The 23,486-nt window shown below is 44.8% G+C and overlaps 1 protein-coding gene across 1 annotated transcript; it reads right to left on the bottom strand.

Annotated features, from left to right (window-relative positions):
• Nucleotides 1-1,011: 1,011 nt before the first annotated feature.
• LOC138277873 (uncharacterized protein F54H12.2-like) lies at nt 1,012-2,031 on the bottom strand. The gene has a single exon (XM_069219237.1). It carries the CDS (start codon nt 2,029-2,031, stop codon nt 1,012-1,014), a length of 1,020 nt encoding a protein of 339 aa, XP_069075338.1.
• Between the last annotated feature and the right edge of the window lie 21,455 nt (nt 2,032-23,486).

The following is a 23,486-nucleotide window of genomic DNA, read 5'->3' as shown; positions in this document are numbered from 1 at the left end:
TAGGACCGCCAGTGGTGCATCTTCTCCGCTATCATCTGCCTTTCACACACCTTCAAAATCACCCACTTCCCCATTCTTTCCGCAGCTAAACTCCTCAAATAACCCTGGAGATGTGCCTCTGGAGGCTAAAAAGTCTCTATTTAAAATGAATGGATGGCTCTCATATTAAAAAATTGTTTATGGCCTGTTACTGTTTGCCTGCATATTTTGTATATAAAGAGGGTGTACAGAACTGTTTCCCTGCCTGTCTTTGTTATATGGGTCTCTATTTATCTCTGCATCAGTTTTATGTGTGTGTGATTCTTGAATATTTCAAAATGCTTGTAAAAAACATTTATAACTTTCAACACTCTACTGTCTTTTTTTTTTTTCTTGGCGCAGCGTTAATAAGAAAACCACATAGTCTGAGTAGTTGATTAAATACAGACTTTTAATCATATATTTTTATTTTGAACATGAGCATTACACAGACATGCATTATAAAACTTTACACTTTTGACAAATATCGTATTCATTTGTAACGCTGCTAGAAATAGGTTTCAATCCTTCTTTCATGTAGCGGGTAACAAGCCTATCATTGTTTAAGCGATCACTTGAATATAAATTAAAAAAAATTCTAAAAGTTAGACCCTCTGACATTTTACAGATGAAATATATACAATGTTCCCCACACGTAATAGATAGTGAATTCTGTACCTGCAACTTGTTATATTCTACTCTAAAAGCCACTTTTTTTAAATACTTGAATATGGGTTTTGTATAGATGCTATGCTCCGGAAACTCTGCAAGGCTATCAAACACCGTTACCCTGTCAGTGTCCAAAAACATAGCAGCCCAGTGAGTTCCTGGTTCATGGTGAGGATCGGTGTTAAAGACCAGAGATCGAGGCCTTTCATAACTTATTTCCTTCGGCAACCCATCGCTTGGATAAACACCTAAAAAGTATTTCTTAGCGTCTTTATGGCGGCTTAAGAAGTTGCGTATGTGAACAGTGTCCATTTTATATTCTTTTCAAAGATAATCAAACAGAATCTGCCGAGCGTGGTTAACTTGTATGACGCTATCAAATACAGCAAATACCACCATGTTCACATTCGTAGTTAGGGCGGCGCTAAATCGAATTTCAGCTTTTAAATTTCCATTTTTAACCAGACTGTAATGGTCCCCATCTTCCATGTCAGGGGTCAGATCAAAGGCAAATAGCGTGTAGCCGGCCCCATATCCTTCGCGTGATACGACGACCCCCGAATCACGCATGTGTTTCCCAGTTATCAACACTAATCCAAGATATTCTCTAATAACATTTCCAGTTCCAAAATTGGGTGTGTACGGCTTTGCAGGTATGACAGCTCCCTCGTGAACCAGGGCAGCGTAGTTGATACCGTAGTGTTTGAAATTAAAAGGGTTGGAGGTGTGTACACCGCTAAAAGCTGTATTGTCAACAAACCCTATAATAACAAGTTTTGGTAGCTGTCCCAGAAACAAATTTTGCTGCTGCGTTAATCGGGTGCCGACTGGTATGCTGTAGACTTTCATAGAGACTCTTTCAATGGCATATTTAGCATTCGACAGTTGTAGAGCTTCAGCGTGAGCCAATCTGACCGATGGTGATACATTCACTCTCTTTACATACAGGCTTGCCGACTGTATGAGCAGTTTATACTGCTCGGCATCCCCAGTTATGAGGCAAAAGGCATCTTTGTTACGGTTGAGTTTGATCTTGAGGTCTATGCCATTAATGATTAGCTTATCCTGGAAGAAGAGGTCTGAATGTATTCGCCCCAGGAGATCAAACTCTCTACTTTCTGCAGCAAACGCTGCTCTTTTTACAAACCCGATATTGGAGCCATCTAGAGCCGTGTTTTCAAACTGAGCGTAAGTATCTTTGTAAAAAAGCCCCGCTGAAAGCTGCGTGTCCAAGGCATCGCTGCTGTAGTTTAGGATACTCTCCATGTAAGCCCTATAGGCGTACATATTGTCATTTTGCGTGATGAGTCTGTCACCCAGGGTAATGTCCACCTGGTTAAACATCGTCGCTATGGGGTAAGCAATGGTAGCCACTTTAGCGGTTGCAGCAATAACAGATCCATCCGCTTTGACAATTTTACACACCACATGTAACAGCGTATTGTTGAGATCTAGATACATATCCGTGGACCCAGATACATAAAACTCTATAGGGGCCAATGGCGTCAGGGCCGCTAATGGCGATACCTCCATGAAAAAACTGTTTTCTATACTAGTCTGTGTGGGTTTTAGAGAGAACAAATCTAACTCGGACTTGGCGCATTCACCCGAAGCGCAATGTACAAAAGCCATGCTTCAGGGTGGCAAGCCTATTAGAAAATATTAATGTTAGGGGCTGTTCTCTTCTTCGTAGCTCTCTTCCGCCTTGGGGGTCTTCTTTTGTGAGCTCTTTTTGAAGATCGTTTCCTTTTTTTATAGGGCGCAGGAGGCCCCCGACGTTGTGAAGATCTCCTCTTCCTTTTAATACTAGGGCGTGGCTTGTACAACAGTCCTGACCCCTCTTGAGATTGTCTGTTCATACGTTCAACGACAGCCGACTTCACAGACCCCACCACATCCTGGGCAATATTCTGGGCAGCTGTCTTTACATGGGGTTTTGCAATTTCATAGCCTTTTCTCAAAAAAGGCATAGCCCTTCTGAACAAGCTACGGAAAAAACCTCCTAGACCCGTCCCGTACATAACAGGAGCTCCTTGAAAGTAGGGGGGTCCTCCATATCCTGCCTGGTGTTTGTAATACTCTCTATACATAGAAGGGTTGCCGTAGGCTTTCATAGCCACCATGATGAGCTCTTAATAGTCACCACCACGGCGTTGCCTGAAATGAAGCTTAACAATAACTTTCCCGTATTTAAAGGATACCGGCTCAGACTGATCATCATAGACCATAATTGTTATAGTGTCAAAATGACTTTTAGAAATTGCTACATAGTCAGGCTTAATATATTGAATATTAGCTATTGTGTTGTTTTCGCCCCTCACTTGAACCCACCTCAACAGGGGAGCATAACTATCTCCCACTCTCTGCGGTTCTATTATATCTGTATACACATAGAGTGTGTAAAACCCACCCTCAATATCTGGACATGTCGGATCTGTCTCATGCTTGCTTTTTATATGCTGGACAGTTCCTAAAACCCTGCTCAACTTTCCACGGGTAACAAATTGGACGTCCTGGTTGGGCGCCTTGATAAAAATTTTCCTTCTAAAACTATCAAGCACCAGTTGAACCTCTGAAAACCCATCAATGCCAGATATTGTCTTGTTAATGGCATCCAACACCGCATTAACAGTAGGGTAGTATCCCGAGGGAAAAGCTGCGGTGCATAGAGGTTCGGCTTGTGACTTCTTTATACTGAATTTAGATTCTGATCTCTTAAATGTATTCCATGTACGGGGGTATTGGATTTCTGTTAGGGCAACTTCCCAGTCCCCTTTCAAATCCACCGGTTTCGCCAATTTGACCGTATAATTTGATATTTTATTATCCGGGAACATGGCCATTGAGGCGTTAGAAGGTAATGTAATATAAAAGGATGCTGTCTCCATAATGCTTTCTTCTTCTTTTTTGAGTGATCGTTCCTTACACGTCCTGCAGGTATTCGGCAGGCACCCAACTGTTAAATTTCTCAGGCCATCCACGCCATTTAACAAAGGCCTGTTTTTTTGCCCCACGCCCTTTCCACTCTAGAATTTTTTCAACCCTGTAAACCCTATTTACATCGTCTGGGATCTTTTGTAACTCTTCAGTGTAAAAAACACCTGTCACTGGTTCACTAGAGTAGTCCTTCAGCCTGTAAATGTACATACCTTCTTTAAGCTCAACACTATCAACTATAAATATTTCATCGCTGAAAGTCTGTTGATATCCTTTCGTAAAGGCCCCTTTTAATTTTGAAACCCTGACATTGTCCCCTTTTTTAAAAAGAGGCTTCTTTATTTTGGAATCGAAGTATCGGCTGTACACCGTCCTCCACACCTTTAGAGAATTGTCAGCCGTTACCTCTACAGGAGCCATTCTGATAGTTCTGTGATAGCTGGCATTATAAACATCTAAAAAATCCTGTAGAACGGGGAGGTATCGGTATGTATTGTATGCCGTGAAGTACCTCCACATCTTAGATTTTAAGGTTCTGTTAAAGCGCTCTATAACCGCTGCTTTTACCTCCGTGTGTGTTACAAAATGTTGTATCCCATGCTGTTTTAATAATTTCTGAAAGGTTTTGTTTAAGAATTCTTTTCCGGCATCTGTTTGTAGTTTTTGAGGTGTTCTGCCTTTCCTAAAGATTACTTTAAAGGCCCTGCTGACGCTTGCCCCAGTTTTATCATTTAGAGCTTCTGCATAGGCGTATTTAGACAGTACATCTATTACTGTTAAGATGTACCGTGCTCCATTATTATGCTTGGCTAGATCTTGAAGGCTTATTATGTCAGCCTGCCACTGATAATCTAATTGCGCATTAACAATGGTGGGTCTCCTCTTAAAGCGTCTCCTCGCTGGCTTATGAAGTGAATAAGCCTCTTCGCCAGATAGCCACTCCTTCACCTGGCTTCTGGTTATCAATTCCGTTTCAGCTTCAGCCCTTCTTAACAGCGCTTTATCGCTTCCAAAGCTCCCAACATCCTTTGTATCATAATAAAGCTTCTTTAACAAGACACCAGACATGTTAGCACTTCTGAAACTCAAAATGAAAGACGCATGTTTTGTGTATAGGCACTTTATTATACGTAAATAGGATAACAAAATATTAGCATTCCATAGTTTACAAGGTTACAATGTGGGTGGTACCAACATTAAAAAAGTAGTATACAGGTTATTCAGTATGCAAGCACATAGAATTTGGGTGTCCGCAGCCGTATAAGCATCTAGGACTGTCCTGTCTGTGCCCCTCTAACTAACGAACCATTTTTAAAAAGCACAATGTCGTTGGTTATTATTCGATGATTCTTTCTTTAAGCAAATCATATAACACTTTAGCAATACACAGGTATTCAGGCGCTGACTCAGAATCATCAGGGATCACCATCTCCTGCTCCATGTCCTAAAAATAAGTATTAAATAGTCAAACATTAGCTTATAACAACAGCGTATTTTTTTTGGCATTTTCTTAACAGTCACACTAATGTTGTGGTTCTTTGTACAACACACTAATATGAGCTGCCTCTTTATTTAAATGTAAAAACATTTTTCTAGGGTCCATACGCTCCCCCCTGTTTTTCTAGTTTTATAATATACATCAGCAACATGGTTTTCTATAGATCGTTCCACCCTCTTTCTGATAACTGGCTGACAGAGGCCACGCATGTTTGAAAGTTTTGTCCTAATATGATATACATTTTTGATTTCCCTGAGGGCCAGCGACAAGATCCTGACCGTAGCCGGTCTGCCATTTTTCTCTGCTGATAGCCGGTACACAGACTTTAACAGTTTATATAACTTACAGGGGTCTATCAAATGACATATATAGCGGGTAGTTTCAGCTGTGTAAGATGGATATAGGCAGTCGTGAGCAGTCTGTTGTGGATCCTTAGTTTTATGACCATAACATTGAGAATAAAAGTCTCTCTTGAGACAGGCATACACAACACTGGCTGCAAAACCCCTAACATGCTATCTATCCATGCAGGTTACACATAATGTCTCCTTTTCAAGATCTATGAAGTCCAATGCTTTTTTATAGTCCTTACACAATTCGTTGTTTTGGCTGGTGGAACTTTCAATCTGTTTTGAACAGCACAAGCAATTCATAATGAAGGTCTTAGCAGTCCCTGAAGACTCCTCAGCCTCAGCGCATATTTCTGCTGCTTTCTGCAGTTCAAAAAAGAAAGAAATGGATTAGTTAACAAGAAATTAAAAAATAATGCATCATAGCTGCTTAAAGTATCTACATTAAGATAATACTAACCTCCACATCTGGAGTGGCTTCTGCTGCTGCTCTGAAATCTTGCGATATGTCATAGTCCATCGTCTCATGATCGTCGCTGATTTCAGCACCTTGCCAGCCACTTGCGGTATCTGACCCTAATTCAGCCTCCAGAGATCTCATATCTTCATACATCGGTGATTGGGGTGAGCTTATAGCTTCTTCCGAAACTTCCATCTCTGTAAAACTATTTACAAAGCTTCCCTCTTGACTTGAGGCTTGGCTGGCGCTTTCTGAGGCCTTAATAGGTGATATCAACTCTGGTCGATCCTCAAGGCTGAGTGAGTCCATCCGCCTACACAGGTCCTCATGATAACCTGTTACGTCGGCGCTCTCCTCTTTAGCGACTTCTTGCAGCTTCTGCTCATCTATTACCAGGGGACTCATGGGGATAAAATATTTGTCAATAGTGTTCACCCCTTGCTCCCTGGTATCCCTTGATGCAAGATAGTTGTACCGCTTCATGATGCCCAGGTTCTCTCTTGGAGGGTGGTATAACACTATGCGCTAAGGGTCTCCTTATATACAATGTAAGCTCATAAAAGGGGTGTATCCTTCTACATCACCCACAGCGACTTGACATTTATTTTTTCTTTTCATAACGGCTCTCCTTTCACAGTCTAGACTTTTTAAAATTAAGCGGCAAAATTCCCGCCTCTTCAAGGCCCATGGATTTTCAGCCCACGGCCTACTAAGGCTATGCCCCTACATCACAGGACCCCATTCAGGAACTCCACAGCCGTCAGCTACGCCTCCTAGTGGGCTGTCCTACCTCCAAAAAGGCCACGCAACACTCTAGGACCCCCATTCCACAGATGGAGCTCGACACTGCTCAAGCAACACCAGCCTGCAGCCGCAACCACCCCATGAACACGCACAGACATGCCAAAGCATGCCCAGACATGTCCCGCCTTGGCCAACAAACATGGCTGCCCACAGGTAAGACTCTGTTCATCCATCCCACAACCCTAAAACACCCTAGTAGGCCCTATTGTCTGCCTTGCAACTATCCCTAGATACACCACACCATCACTCTATACCTATGACACACCTACACATCCATTAATTCCAGTGTGCAGAATACTCGCACTACAACCGGACACCTTAGGGAACGCCCGTCAGGGGGCCGACCCTCAGTGGCTGGACTTCCGGCCCGGGACTTCCACCCCTGGACTTCCGGGGAGGGACTACCCGCCCCAGACTTCCGGGGAGGGACTTCCGGGGAGGGAATTCCGGGGTGGAACTTCCGGGGCGGGACTTCCGGCTCCTACGTCACTTCCGGAGGGCGTTCCAACCTGTCAAAATGAATGGTGATGAAAGGTATCATTCTATACTACTATTATACATTTCTATAATAATACATTTGACACCACTCGTGCAGAAGTTGAGATTGCCCTAGAGAAGGATCTGGATTTCTTTCTGTGTGTGTGTCCCGGATCATTTGGGCAGGGGACTTTAAGATTAGTAAATGTACTCTATCGCCTAGCGAAATGTATGGTATTGAAGATGCACATGGAGAAGGGCAGGCACATTTTCGTCAGAACCAGTTTGGGGACACCTTGAATAAACTATTGTATAAATATAGTTTGTACCTGCTCAAAATGGAATTCACCTAAAAAATGCACATAATACAGTCCTACATTGGAAGGCAGCAATACATAATTAATCATATATGGATGTCAATGAATGCCCTTGGGATACTTAAAATATTCTGTAACTTTAAATAATAACAATGACCACAACTCACACATTTTAACTATGAACTTAAGAGGTAGTGAAATCATGGAATGCCAAGCTAGAGAATGTAGAAGTGGGAGGTATGACTTCCGTTAGGTTAAAATGGTCAGGGGTAGATTCATCTAGATTTATTTCAAATTTAATAACACGTAAAGAGGAAGACCTCCTGATATGCACAAATTATCTTGCCGAATACAGCGACATTAAGGTGGCCCATTATATAATAAGTAAGTCAATTCATCACCACCTTTCTAGGGATATTAAGAGGGTTTAAAAAAATTATTGTAGGAAGTTGGCTCTTTATATAGTGGACCAAAAAGCATTACACTGGAGGCGTAACAAAGGCCCCTTTAGCCGCCATGGAGTGGAGGGTCTCTAAGCCCCAGGGGACACCTCAGCACAGCACCTAGCCTGAGTGAGTCGCTGGGGGGAGGATGTAGGAGGCTTGCCTGGTTTGTAGTGGGTACCTTGGGTACTTACACCTTATACCAGGCCCAGTTATCTCTTATTAATTAAGTAGTAGTGTTCTAGCAGCTTAGGCTGATAGAGTTAGCTATAGCAGGGCAGCTTAGGCTGAACTATGAGACATGCAAAGCTCAGGCAATACCACTTATAGTTACACAGTACTTATACACAAGTAAAGACGATACTCAGTGTTATCAAAAATAAAGGTATTTATTTGTGTGACACAGTACCAAAATTATTAGAGGCAATACTCCTTCTGGAGGTAAGTATTATATATAATATATATATTAGACACCAAAATTAGACAAGTAAGTAGTCATAGAACAATGCAAACAATAGGAAATGCTATAGAATGCAATGGGAGAAAATAGGTCTACCGGCAACACAAACCATTTACTAAGAAAGTGGAATGCAAATCACAAATTCCCCCCTAGACAAGTGTAGTGTGTGCAGAATCACTGGGAGAGTAAGAATACAGTAAAGGTAAGTAAATTACCCCACTCCAGAACCCAGAAAAGCAGGAGTAAAGAACTGCAGGTTTCCTTAGGACACACTACACCTCGTGATTAGGATTTTGCAGTAACCAACCAAGTCTGCAAATAATAACTGCTGGATTCCTGGACACGAAGACCTGCAAAAGAAGGAGACCAAGTCCAGAAGTCGAAAGAAGTTCCAGGAAGCACAGGAGCCCCTGCCAACACAGAAGAGGGTGCAAAAGAAGAGTCCCCGGTTAGTCGAAGACTGCAAGAATGCACCCTAGGAAGATGCCAGCGGGTTCCTGCATAATGCAAATGATGTCCCACTGTGTGAAGGTGGATGCAGACATGATTTCATGTTGGAAGTCGCAAACAAGTCTTTGTTATGACAAAAGTGTGTTTTGTATCCAAATGGCAATGGATGGACCCAGGAGGGACCTGGGGGCCTCAACTCTGTGTGAGGAGGAAGAGGGAGCTCTCAGCACTTTAGAGAGCCCTCAGGGGGCCAGGTAGCACCCACGGGAGTCCCAGGACATGAGGACAAAGGAGGTGCAAAATGTGGCTGGTGTAGCACAACAAAGGAAGGTCCCATGCCGCCGGAGAACAACTCAGCGAGTTGAGCATCGCAGGATGGAGTTCTGGGGACCTGGGCCAGTCTGTGCACAAAGGAATTTAGCAAATAGTGCACAGATGTCTCAGGAGGTGAAGAAGAAGCAGTACACAGGGGTACCATCACTATCTGGGAAGGCAAGGTCTTACCTCCTCCAAATTGCATCAGCAGGACCTCAGGACAGTCTATGTCGATGGAGTCAAGCCTCTGTGTCCTTAGGAGCACACTTGTCGCTATGAGAGGTGTCCAAGTGTGCCTGTTGTCATATTGGAAGGTGCATGCTTGAGCAGGGGGGTGACTCTGTCACCCCACGGGATATTTCTTCACCCTTCTGGTGCAGAGAGTACACACCATGGAAATTGTTGCAGTTGCTGACCTGGTGCTGAAGATGCAGAAGAAAAGTATCCCTTGTGGATACTTTGTTGCTGTTACAGTGGTTCCTGGAGCAGGCTGCGCTTGATCCGAGGTCAGAGGATGAAGTAGTAGTTGCAGAGGATTCCTGAAGGAAACTTACAAGCAGAATCTGAAGAGAAACCACAGGAGAGACCCTAAATAGCCCTGAGAGGGGGATTGGCTTCCTTATCAGGTATGGACCTATCAGGAGGGGTCTCTGATGTCACCTGCTGGTACTGGCCACTCAGAGCCCTCCAGAGTGCCCCCACACCTTGCAAAGCAAGATAGCTGAAGTCTGGGACACACTGGAGGAGCTTTGGGCACCACCCCTAGGGTGGTGATAGAGAGGGGACTGTTCACTCCTCTTTCCTTTGTCCAGTTTCACGCCAGGGCAGGGGACAACGGGTCCCTGAACCGGTGTAGGCTGGCTTATGCAAAGAGGGCACCATCTGTGCCCTTCAAAGCATTTCCAGAGGCTGGGGGAGGCTATTCCGTCCCCAGCCTGTAACACCTATTTCCAAAGGGAGAGGGTGTAACACCCTGCTCTCAGGAGAAATGCTTTGTTCTGCCTTCCTGTGACTGGGCTGCCTAGACCCCAGGAGGGCAGAATCCTGTCTGTGAGGTGGCAGCAGCTGTAGCTGCAGTGCAAGCCTCAGAGAGCTGGTTTGGCAGTACTGGGAGACCCTAGTGGAGCCCCCAGGATGCATGGAATTGGCTCCCCAATACCAGGTTTGGAATGGGGGCAATTTCATGATCTTAGACATGTTACATGACCATATTTGGAGTTACCATTGTGAAGCTACATATAGGCATTGACCTATATGTAGTGCACACGTGTAATGGCGTCCCTGCACTCACAAAGTCCCGGGAAATGGCCCTGAACTATGTGGGAGCACCTTTGCTAGTGCAAGGGTGCCCTCTCACTTAGTAACTTTGAACCTAACCTTCAGCAAGTGAAGGTTAGACATATAGGTGACTTGTAAGTTACTTAAGTGCAGTGAAAATGGTTGTGAAATAGTCTGTGCACTATTTCACGCAGGCTCAATGGCAGGCCTGTGGAAGGGTTTGTCTGAGCTCCTCATGGGTGGCAAAAGAAATGCTGCAGCCCATATGGATCTCCTGGAGCCCCAATGCCCTGGGTACCTGGGTATCATATACTGGGGACTTATAAGGGGGGGTCCAGTGTGCCAATTGAAAGTGGTAAATGAAGTCACTAGCCTACAGTGACAAATTTAAAAGCAGAGAGAGTATATGCACTGAGGTTCTGGTTAGCAGAGCCTCAGTGACACAGTCAAGCACTACTGACAACATATACATTAGGCCACAAACGATGAGCACAGGGGTCCTGGCTAGCAGGATCCCAGTGAGACAGGCAAAACACACTGACATATATGTTTTTATTTATGAACACTGGGGTCCTGGCTAGCAGGATCCCAGTGACACAGTAAAAACACACTGACACACACTCATAAACAGGCCAAAAGTGGGGGTAACCATGGTAGAAAGAGGCTACTTTCTCACAGAGGGCACTTCCATGTTCTGTGCAGAGGAGGCCTCTTCAGTTTTGTTATGCCACTGAGGTAAACTGTGTAAAGAGTCCAAAAGTTAGGAATTACTGAGGCAAAAATTTCATCCCAAATGCTCTTTTGTGTGGTCGTGTGAGCAAGCAGTTAGGCATATCAGAGAGTAGTGCTAAGCTTCGATTGCACATACAATTGCAGAAGCGAGACACACACTCAATAAAGAAATCGGACACTAATTTATAACAATAAAATGTACTTTGATATTAATTTTGATACCAACATCATCAGAATCGGGTGAGTGCTTTTCGAGTTATGAGTTTTTACATTTTTCAAAAGTTGACAGTCAATAATTGGAAAGTTAATGTTATCCTATGGAGGTAAAACAAATGCTGCATAAAGGTATAGTACAGCGACTTACAGGACCAATCTACTGGACATAAGGTAAGTATGGGGCAAGGTCAAAGGCAGCACCAACAGGTCACCTCGGAAGGCACTAGGGTGGCCGGATGCAGATGTGCTTTTCAGCATTGGGTGACCAATGTTATCCTATTGGGGGAAAACATGTACTGCATTCAGGCACTTCGCAGCAACTTACAGAACTTATCTCCTGGATGTAAAGGTAAGTATAGGTCAAAGTCCCAGGCAGCACCAATAGATAACCTTGGCGGCATTGGAGCAGCTGGGTGCAGAGGTGCTTTTCAGTGTTGAGTGTCCAATGCTAGTCAATGGGGATCAGTCTGGTTTAAAAGAGGCTGCAGTCGGGCTGAACCAGCAAGTGGGCTCAACTCCTGCCCTGATGTCACCTGCTGGTACTGGCCACTCAGAGCCCTCCAGAGTGCCCCCACACCTTGCAAAGCAAGATAGCTGAAGTCTGGGACACACTGGAGGAGCTTTGGGCACCACCCCTAGGGTGGTGATAGAGAGGGGACTGTTCACTCCTCTTTCCTTTGTCCAGTTTCACGCCAGGGCAGGGGACAACGGGTCCCTGAACCGGTGTAGGCTGGCTTATGCAAAGAGGGCACCATCTGTGCCCTTCAAAGCATTTCCAGAGGCTGGGGGAGGCTATTCCGTCCCCAGCCTGTAACACCTATTTCCAAAGGGAGAGGGTGTAACACCCTGCTCTCAGGAGAAATGCTTTGTTCTGCCTTCCTGTGACTGGGCTGCCTAGACCCCAGGAGGGCAGAATCCTGTCTGTGAGGTGGCAGCAGCTGTAGCTGCAGTGCAAGCCTCAGAGAGCTGGTTTGGCAGTACTGGGAGACCCTAGTGGAGCCCCCAGGATGCATGGAATTGGCTCCCCAATACCAGGTTTGGAATGGGGGCAATTTCATGATCTTAGACATGTTACATGACCATATTTGGAGTTACCATTGTGAAGCTACATATAGGCATTGACCTATATGTAGTGCACACGTGTAATGGCGTCCCTGCACTCACAAAGTCCCGGGAAATGGCCCTGAACTATGTGGGAGCACCTTTGCTAGTGCAAGGGTGCCCTCTCACTTAGTAACTTTGAACCTAACCTTCAGCAAGTGAAGGTTAGACATATAGGTGACTTGTAAGTTACTTAAGTGCAGTGAAAATGGTTGTGAAATAGTCTGTGCACTATTTCACGCAGGCTCAATGGCAGGCCTGTGGAAGGGTTTGTCTGAGCTCCTCATGGGTGGCAAAAGAAATGCTGCAGCCCATATGGATCTCCTGGAGCCCCAATGCCCTGGGTACCTGGGTATCATATACTGGGGACTTATAAGGGGGGGTCCAGTGTGCCAATTGAAAGTGGTAAATGAAGTCACTAGCCTACAGTGACAAATTTAAAAGCAGAGAGAGTATATGCACTGAGGTTCTGGTTAGCAGAGCCTCAGTGACACAGTCAAGCACTACTGACAACATATACATTAGGCCACAAACGATGAGCACAGGGGTCCTGGCTAGCAGGATCCCAGTGAGACAGGCAAAACACACTGACATATATGTTTTTATTTATGAACACTGGGGTCCTGGCTAGCAGGATCCCAGTGACACAGTAAAAACACACTGACACACACTCATAAACAGGCCAAAAGTGGGGGTAACCATGGTAGAAAGAGGCTACTTTCTCACAGAGGGCACTTCCATGTTCTGTGCAGAGGAGGCCTCTTCAGTTTTGTTATGCCACTGAGGTAAACTGTGTAAAGAGTCCAAAAGTTAGGAATTACTGAGGCAAAAATTTCATCCCAAATGCTCTTTTGTGTGGTCGTGTGAGCAAGCAGTTAGGCATATCAGAGAGTAGTGCTAAGCTTCGATTGCACATACAATTGCAGAAGCGAGACACACACTCAATAAAGAAATCGGACACTAATTTATAACAATAAAATGTACTTTGATATTAATTTTGATACCAACATCATCAGAATCGGGTGAGTGCTTTTCGAGTTATGAGTTTTTACATTTTTCAAAAGTTGACAGTCAATAATTGGAAAGTTAATGTTATCCTATGGAGGTAAAACAAATGCTGCATAAAGGTATAGTACAGCGACTTACAGGACCAATCTACTGGACATAAGGTAAGTATGGGGCAAGGTCAAAGGCAGCACCAACAGGTCACCTCGGAAGGCACTAGGGTGGCCGGATGCAGATGTGCTTTTCAGCATTGGGTGACCAATGTTATCCTATTGGGGGAAAACATGTACTGCATTCAGGCACTTCGCAGCAACTTACAGAACTTATCTCCTGGATGTAAAGGTAAGTATGGGTCAAAGTCCCAGGCAGCACCAATAGATAACCTTGGCGGCATTGGAGCAGCTGGGTGCAGAGGTGCTTTTCAGTGTTGAGTGTCCAATGCTAGTCAATGGGGATCAGTCTGGTTTAAAAGAGGCTGCAGTCGGGCTGAACCAGCAAGTGGGCTCAACTCCTGCCCTGATGTCACCTGCTGGTACTGGCCACTCAGAGCCCTCCAGAGTGCCCCCACACCTTGCAAAGCAAGATAGCTGAAGTCTGGGACACACTGGAGGAGCTTTGGGCACCACCCCTAGGGTGGTGATAGAGAGGGGACTGTTCACTCCTCTTTCCTTTGTCCAGTTTCACGCCAGGGCAGGGGACAACGGGTCCCTGAACCGGTGTAGGCTGGCTTATGCAAAGAGGGCACCATCTGTGCCCTTCAAAGCATTTCCAGAGGCTGGGGGAGGCTATTCCGTCCCCAGCCTGTAACACCTATTTCCAAAGGGAGAGGGTGTAACACCCTGCTCTCAGGAGAAATGCTTTGTTCTGCCTTCCTGTGACTGGGCTGCCTAGACCCCAGGAGGGCAGAATCCTGTCTGTGAGGTGGCAGCAGCTGTAGCTGCAGTGCAAGCCTCAGAGAGCTGGTTTGGCAGTACTGGGAGACCCTAGTGGAGCCCCCAGGATGCATGGAATTGGCTCCCCAATACCAGGTTTGGAATGGGGGCAATTTCATGATCTTAGACATGTTACATGACCATATTTGGAGTTACCATTGTGAAGCTACATATAGGCATTGACCTATATGTAGTGCACACGTGTAATGGCGTCCCTGCACTCACAAAGTCCAGGGAAATGGCCCTGAACTATGTGGGAGCACCTTTGCTAGTGCAAGGGTGCCCTCTCACTTAGTAACTTTGAACCTAACCTTCAGCAAGTGAAGGTTAGACATATAGGTGACTTGTAAGTTACTTAAGTGCAGTGAAAATGGTTGTGAAATAGTCTGTGCACTATTTCACGCAGGCTCAATGGCAGGCCTGTGGAAGGGTTTGTCTGAGCTCCTCATGGGTGGCAAAAGAAATGCTGCAGCCCATATGGATCTCCTGGAGCCCCAATGCCCTGGGTACCTGGGTATCATATACTGGGGACTTATAAGGGGGGGTCCAGTGTGCCAATTGAAAGTGGTAAATGAAGTCACTAGCCTACAGTGACAAATTTAAAAGCAGAGAGAGTATATGCACTGAGGTTCTGGTTAGCAGAGCCTCAGTGACACAGTCAAGCACTACTGACAACATATACATTAGGCCACAAACGATGAGCACAGGGGTCCTGGCTAGCAGGATCCCAGTGAGACAGGCAAAACACACTGACATATATGTTTTTATTTATGAACACTGGGGTCCTGGCTAGCAGGATCCCAGTGACACAGTAAAAACACACTGACACACACTCATAAACAGGCCAAAAGTGGGGGTAACCATGGTAGAAAGAGGCTACTTTCTCACAGAGGGCACTTCCATGTTCTGTGCAGAGGAGGCCTCTTCAGTTTTGTTATGCCACTGAGGTAAACTGTGTAAAGAGTCCAAAAGTTAGGAATTACTGAGGCAAAAATTTCATCCCAAATGCTCTTTTGTGTGGTCGTGTGAGCAAGCAGTTAGGCATATCAGAGAGTAGTGCTAAGCTTCGATTGCACATACAATTGCAGAAGCGAGACACACACTCAATAAAGAAATCGGACACTAATTTATAACAATAAAATGTACTTTGATATTAATTTTGATACCAACATCATCAGAATCGGGTGAGTGCTTTTCGAGTTATGAGTTTTTACATTTTTCAAAAGTTGACAGTCAATAATTGGAAAGTTAATGTTATCCTATGGAGGTAAAACAAATGCTGCATAAAGGTATAGTACAGCGACTTACAGGACCAATCTACTGGACATAAGGTAAGTATGGGGCAAGGTCAAAGGCAGCACCAACAGGTCACCTCGGAAGGCACTAGGGTGGCCGGATGCAGATGTGCTTTTCAGCATTGGGTGACCAATGTTATCCTATTGGGGGAAAACATGTACTGCATTCAGGCACTTCGCAGCAACTTACAGAACTTATCTCCTGGATGTAAAGGTAAGTATGGGTCAAAGTCCCAGGCAGCACCAATAGATAACCTTGGCGGCATTGGAGCAGCTGGGTGCAGAGGTGCTTTTCAGTGTTGAGTGTCCAATGCTAGTCAATGGGGATCAGTCTGGTTTAAAAGAGGCTGCAGTCGGGCTGAACCAGCAAGTGGGCTCAACTCCTGCCATGTTTGAATATGTGGGGACACCTTAGGTCCTCTTATCCATGGGCCAGGGGTGACGGGTACAAAGGTGTCTTGAGGCATTGGATTTTCATCACCGGGAACACTTGTGGTTGATGGGGGCAGCAAACAGAGGCTGCAGGTGGTGACAGAGAGTCCACGGTGGGCAAGTCCAAGGTGGGCTTTGTTTCTGGAGGGCTGGGGGACCACCCTGGAACCATTGGTCAACTTCACCTTGGGCTAGGCAGTACAGGTGCAGTTGTGCTTTCCGGTGTTGGGTTTTGGCAGTCCAGAGTCCTCTCAGGTCTCTTGGGGTGCCTACAGGGTGCAGGGAATCAGCTCCACTGCTGCACAGTAGTTCCTAGGTCTTTGTTGAAGGCAGGCAGCCCTTTCAGGCTCTCAGGCTTTTAGAGGCACAGCAGCGTGCAGGACAAGACGTCTTTTGCACAATTCAGTGGGAACGGCAGACAGGCCGGCAGTACTGGTGCAAAGTAATTTGTTTCTTCCTCTGTCTTTAGGGCTCTTGAGTGTCCTTCTCCTTTGTAGGTCAGCAGGAATCTGAAGTCCTGGTATCAGGGTGTCCCCTAAATACTAATTTTAGGGGTGTTAAGGGGAGTGAAGGGTAGTAGCAATGAGCTACTTACCCCTGGGTCACTACACCCCTTAAATGTCCACTTCATTTAAGAGAGGACATCACCTTGTCGCAGAATTCCTAATTCCACCACACACATCATGGTGGAATTGTAAGGCTGTATTCATTTCAGGCTGGTCACCCTAGAGGTCTGTCCAGCCTGAAAATGAAAAAAACCTCCTGCATAGCTAATTGTCCCAACTGTTCAGGTGCCAAATGGGCACTGTCGCAGGGGGGTCAGCATCTCCCTTCTGAGGGAATTCAGATCTGCATACCAAAGGCGGTGGGCTTCTTTGAAGCTCCCTTGCCTTGGAATACAGACTGACATGTCATCCTGCTGGACAGGGTGTGTTAACACCCCTTCCGGAGTAGACTTTGTTCCTGATTACCCGAGAGCAAAGGCTCTCACACTTGGAGGGGGTCATAAACTCGTCTGTGTGTTGGTGGCAGACTGGTGAAAACTAGTCAGTCAGCCCACCAATAGATGGTAGGTTTTCAGGGGGGCACCTCTAAGGTGCCCTCTGGGTGTATTCACTCAATGGAATCAGTGAGGGTTTATTACGATGAGATGCCTGATACCCAACATCCCTATTTTCAGTGAAGCCATCATTTAACTGGGGATCTCCAATTCACCACTGTCCAGCACATGCATTTAAAATGGCTTCCCTGTTCATGTACTATGTCTAATAATTGAACAGACATAGTAGGGGCATTTGTGCTTGTTCGACCTGGCACCCCTTGGTGTGGCTTCCTCTGTCGTTTTTGCATCTACTTCTCATGTTTTGACTGTGTGATGGACTCTGTTTTTGCTAGTGTTGTTACTCTGGGCACTTTACCACTGCTGGCCAGTACTAAAGTGCAAGTGTTCCCTGTGTAAATTGTATGTGTAGTTGGTTTTTCCATGATTGCATATCTTATTTACTAGTTAGTCCCTAGTAAAGTGTCCTAGAGGTGCCCTGGGCTTGTAAATCAAAGGCTACTAGTGGGTCTGCAGCACTGATTGTGCCGCCCACATGAGTAGCCCTTTAAACATAGCTCAGATCTGCCACTGCAGTGTCTGTGTGTGCAGCTTAAAACTGCCAATTGGACGTGGTAAGTGTACCCACTTGCCAGGCTCAAACCTTCCCGTTCTATAAATGCAATGTACCCCTAAGGTGGGTCCTAGGTAGCCCCATGGGCAGGGTGCAGTGTATCTTAAAGTTAGGGCATGTACCAATGTGTTCTACATGTCCTGATAGTGAAATACTGCCAAATTCAGTATTCACTATTGCAAGACATATCTCTCTCATAGGTGAACATGGGGACTGCCTTTAAATATCTTTTAAGTGCAGTTTCCCATTGGGATCAGATAGAGATGTGGAGTTTGGGGTCTCTGAACTCACAATTTAAAAATACATCTTGTGGAAAAGTTGTTTTTTAGATTGTCAGTTTGAAAATGCCACATTTAGAAAGTGGGCATTTTCTTGCTTAAACCATTCTGTGACTCTGCCTGCTTGTGTATTCCCTGTCTGGGTCAGACTGACAGTTGGGCTGTTTTTGAATCTCAACTAGACAGAGACACAAAGGGAGCTGGGGTGTAGCCTGCCTATCCTGATGGGTCATCTGTGCTAGAGAGGATGGAGGAACTGACACTTACTCCTGAATGGGCTGCGCCTGCCCCCACACAATGCAGTCTCCAATCCCCTGGTGTGAGTCTGGAGCAAGACGTGGGCAAGGCAGGATCTTGTGAACAACAGAGAAATTCCTTTGAGGTTTGCCTTCTTCAAAGGCAGAAAGGGGTATAAGTAGTGAACCCCAAACCCCAGATTTTTAGATTACTTCTGGATTCAAGAGGCAACTCTGCCAAGGAAAAGAGCTGAAGAACTGGAGCCCCTTTGCCTGTGACTGTGCTTTGCTGGGTTGGCCTGCAGTTGCTGCTTCTTCCTTAAAGAAGACAAAGACTGGACTTTGTGGTATATTCCTGCTTGTGAAGTATCTTCAAGGGCTTAAACTGAGCTTGCCTCCTATTTTGAAGTCTTAGGGCCATCAAACTATTCTTCTGCCAGCACCTGGTCTCTCTGCTGAAACTTCTACCCTGCCAACTGGTTTCCACTCCAGTTCCTGGCCCCTTGAAAGTTGAGGCTGGTGGAACAGAGACTGAAATTCATGCACAGGAACTGTGTGGGGAAACATCTGACGCACCACCTGCCTCGGGGCTGAGAAATCGATGCACTGACTGCATCGTGGCTGGGTAATCGAGGCATTACCTGCATTGCGACTGGAGAAATGATGCAACACCCGCTTGCGGCTGCTGAAAATGACGCAAACCCCATGCACTGTGGTTTTCCATCACCTTGTGACCGGATTTCGTACACATCATCGCTGGGCGTCAAAATCAATGTCAACCTGCGTGGATTTTAGGTGCCCTGTCTGGAAATCTACGCATCGCTCTCTTGTGGGAGAGAAAAACAACGCATCTCATACCTCACTGGAGAAGAAATGATGCACAGTCTCATTTGCAAATAAGGAATTGATGCATCACTGACTTTTGCGACGCAAGCTCACCTGTGCGGCTTTATTTTTAATGCAAACAAGGTACTTTGTTTAAGAGCAATGTTTCCATTGTTTTCTCTGTAGTAAGGTCCTATTATTTTAAAAATTCATAACCTTGTTTGAGTATGTTGGATTTTTGTTGTTTTGGTCTTGTTTGATTTAGATACATATAGGCTATTGTTCTAAATTGGTTTGGTGACCATTTCGTAGTGTTTTCACCATATTACTGTGTGTGTTGGTACAAATACTTTACAAATTGTCTTTGAGATAAGCCTGACTGCTTGTGCCAAGCTGCCAAGGGGGTCAGCAGGGGTTATCTTAACCCTGACTAGAGTGAGGGTCCCTGCTTGGACAGGGTGCAAAAATGACTGCCAACCAGATACCCCATTTCTAACATTGCTCCTGCAGAAATGCACTGCCTTAGGGCTGTAAGGCCTGCTATAGAGTGACTTATTACAGGCAGTGTTAGGAGATCAAGTGTGTGCCATGTTGTGTTTTTACTTTTTGAAATACCTTGTCACGCAGCCTCCAGTGCCAGTCTGTATGAGTTTGGTGCTGGGTCCCTTGGAGTGGAACAAGCTGTGCTGCAGCTCTTGGGGGATCATCTTTAGTACCCCTGCCCCAGGTACCAGCAGCACCATTTACTAGGGACTTACAGAGCTGCAAAGGGCCTAGCCACTTGGGAATCAAGCAACCAGGTGTCTTGTTTTGGGGAAGGAAAACTGGCACTGGAGGCCTAGTTAGCAGGAACTCACTGCACTTCAGTCAAAGTTGCATTAAAATCAGGCAATAAGTGAGGGGCTTCTGCAACACTGAAAACAGCACTACTACAAACGTTTGGTCAGACTGGAACTCTACAGTATAGTGTAGACAGCCAAGGGAATTACTACACTCCTAGCCAAGGAATAAGGAAGCAATCCAACAACTTAGACTGTGTTATCGACAGGCATTAACAAAGAGAAAAAAAGAATTGCCAGCTATAGACTGGAACAACCTAGAGAATGCATGAGACTAACAACAGCTCTCTATTTTGGAAGGCAATCAATATGCCTATTTTTAGGGATAGCGCAATCCCAAAAATAGAGTCAACTGAGTTGACCATTTCATTTGTATTTTTTATTCACCAAACAGTTATGATGCCATAGATGCTTATGATTCATTACATCCCTGGACATGTTGTCTCACTATTTGGAAGAAGTATCCTTGGTCATTAACAAAAGTTTAAATAGGAACACCGCAAGACCAGATGGTGTGCCGGTGGATGTGTATAAATTCACAATTGATTTGTGGGCTCCCATCCTAAAGTTAGTACTGAATGTGGCTGGTGCAGGGCATATCTCTTCCACTTGGTTAGAATCAATAATCGTACCTATATTTGAAAAGATGATCGATATTCCTCCTGGACTCATCTGCCAAATTATAGGAAGAGTTATCTTTTTCAGACTGGAATCATGGGTTTAAGAGAATTCTGTGGTTAGTGAACCACAAAATAGTTTCAAGAGGAGCATCGGTACTGTGTATCAATGTCTGAATTTAAACCTCACAATAGGCGCGTACACTAGGGCCAAGGTAGGTCACTTACACCTATGTTTCATGGATTTGACAAGCACTTTTGATTTGGTCAGTCATAGGAAATTACGGCAAACCATGTTATCGATGGGCCCACCTGAAGACATAGGGACTAATTTAGGTCCTGGCAGAGGGAATACTCCATCACAAACATGACGGACACATTGTCCACCACATTACGATCCCCATAGGAGATAATAGGATCGTAATACGGCAGACGGGATATCAGTCATATTTGTGACAGAGTATTTCCCTGTGCCAAGACCTAAATTAGGCCCCTAATTTCATTTTTAGCCCAAATGTATAGTAATCTTTGTGACAAGGTGTGATATGGGCCACATGGAGAATGTACTTGCCCATTAAGGGTAACAAGGGTGGTGAGGGCAAAGTTGCGTACTTGCCCCATTTCTTTTCCCTCTTTATATCAATGGAGTGGACAGAGAGCTGCATGTGTTTCCTTTAGACTCTCCTAGAGTAGGTTCTCAGTCTATCCCAGTATTGTTGTAGGAAGAGGACGTGGTCCTGGTTTCCTGGTTAATATAAAACATACCGTCACAATGATTTGTGGTAAGGGAGCACCTAAGACCCCCTCTGAATCACATCAAAGGTGTACCCCTTCAGAGGGTTGCATCTTTCTCCTACTTGGGATTACAGTTTACTTCCCAGAACCCACACAAAGTAAGGAAATGTACCACGCAAATATGACACACTCAACCGAGGGTATTTTCAGGCTTGCATTCAATCTGATTAATACTGTTAATTGTCTACTGCAAAAACGAGAATCAATTATCCAGTTCTCAAAAAAAGAATTAACTTTGTGTTTACCAGTATCAGAGATGCTTCTAGAAGCGTGGAAGAATTAATTAAATCAACAGTCAGGGATTATTTATCTGCTGCTAAATCAGATGGCATACAAAATTATCTGCTGACAATTTCGAATGCACGTCATCATTTTATTCTGACTTGCCTTCATTTAGGTTCTGTGCACATCATACTGGCCTTTCCAGCAAGAAACCAATGGTGTATGCAACTGTCGAACTGCCCGCGTAATGGAAATCTGAACATACAGCTTTGCACTCTACTCTTTTTTGGACATTTTATGAGAACCCAAGGAAGCGTTTTTTAAACCTAGGATTTATTCATAGGAATCTTGTGATTTTTAAATTGGCTTTTTTATATTTACACAAAATGTAATCCTGTTCAGATGCATTGTCTTGTGTATTAGGGGCTTTGCAAGAAAGAAAGTGACTGACTCATTTTGGGATTCTGAATTATGAACGTGTGTTGAAAACCTATTAACAGAGACTGCATAGTATGATTTTGCTTTTTGAATTTGTTGCAAACGGATGCACTTGTATTGCTTATATTGATTGCAAACCAAATAAAGTATGTGAAAATTGAAAAGTCCTTCCCTCCACCTCACTTCAGTACTTCCCCTTACCTCTGACTACTTCTGTTCGCAGCCTATCCCACCTGCCACCCCGCTCTACGGCTCACAAGTCCTAATATCTCTACCCTACCACTACCTGTCGCTCATGTCCTCATGTATCTCTGTACCACCTTTAACACTAAGCTTTAACACTCTATCCAGTTCTCTCAACCTCATCCCTCTACCTCTACCCATATCCTCTGTTTCACGTTTACCTCCCTGTATCTTTCCTCCATCTACCTCACCTCTGACAATATCATCTATCTTTACCACACATGTCTATTTCCATCTCTGTATACTTCCGCTCTCCAAGCTCTCTCTGCCTCACCACTCTATACCTCACCTCGCTACCTGTCTCGTGCCTCGTTACATTTCTGTTATACAGGGCCAGTAGTCAATGACCACTGTCTAGCTATACAACAGTAGCATAGCAAGAGGAGAGGAGAGGCAAGGAAGAGTGAGCAAATACAGGAGAACCTGATTATATTTCACCTGATGGAATAGTTAGCATCCTAAGAATAGTACTTTTACTTTCCATGTGGCAGAAAGAATACCACTTGTGAATGGGGGATTATTTGTGATTATGAATATCTTGCAAAGTTACAATTTCAAGCACTATGGGTGGGTATATACCTTGTTCTAATATTATGCACCAGTCCACTGACCATCCACCCAAGCTACCTTTATTGTTAGCCATCCCACAATAGGAGGAACAGGCTCGTTACACTTTGAATTCCAATCAGATATTGTACCTGTCGGTCAAAAATCAAGTGAGATACAAGTGCAAAACAAGATGGCTTGGGACAATGCTTGTCAAGCTATATACGGAAAGAATGCCCCGAGTATGTCTTGCCAACATCCTAAAACTTCTAAAGAGCACCCTCTATCAAATGCAAGGGAGAGATGGGGGTCTGGTATACTTAACTCTCTGAAAAGTGAGTTATGCGAACCGTGTGCAGGTCTAAATCTCCGACCATGTTTTAGGGCGGGAAAATATGGTATTAAAGTTTGGAAATGCAGAAACAAATGTACGTTTTATGAGCAGTCTTACACTTTTAAGGTTTGCAAAGCATTAGAATGTTCTCCTTCCATTCCTCTTCCCCGTTTTCATAAACAGGCAGACTTGAATCAGAAAGCCAACATTTTCAACACAGTTTTGGCATTTTACTGGGACATAGCCCATTT

This window comes from Pleurodeles waltl, chromosome 2_2 (genome assembly GCF_031143425.1).
Source record: "Pleurodeles waltl isolate 20211129_DDA chromosome 2_2, aPleWal1.hap1.20221129, whole genome shotgun sequence".
Taxonomy (NCBI): Eukaryota; Metazoa; Chordata; class Amphibia; order Caudata; family Salamandridae; genus Pleurodeles; species Pleurodeles waltl.
The sequence above is the reverse complement of the archived record's forward strand: the minus strand, read 5'-3'. Positions and strand labels throughout refer to the sequence as shown.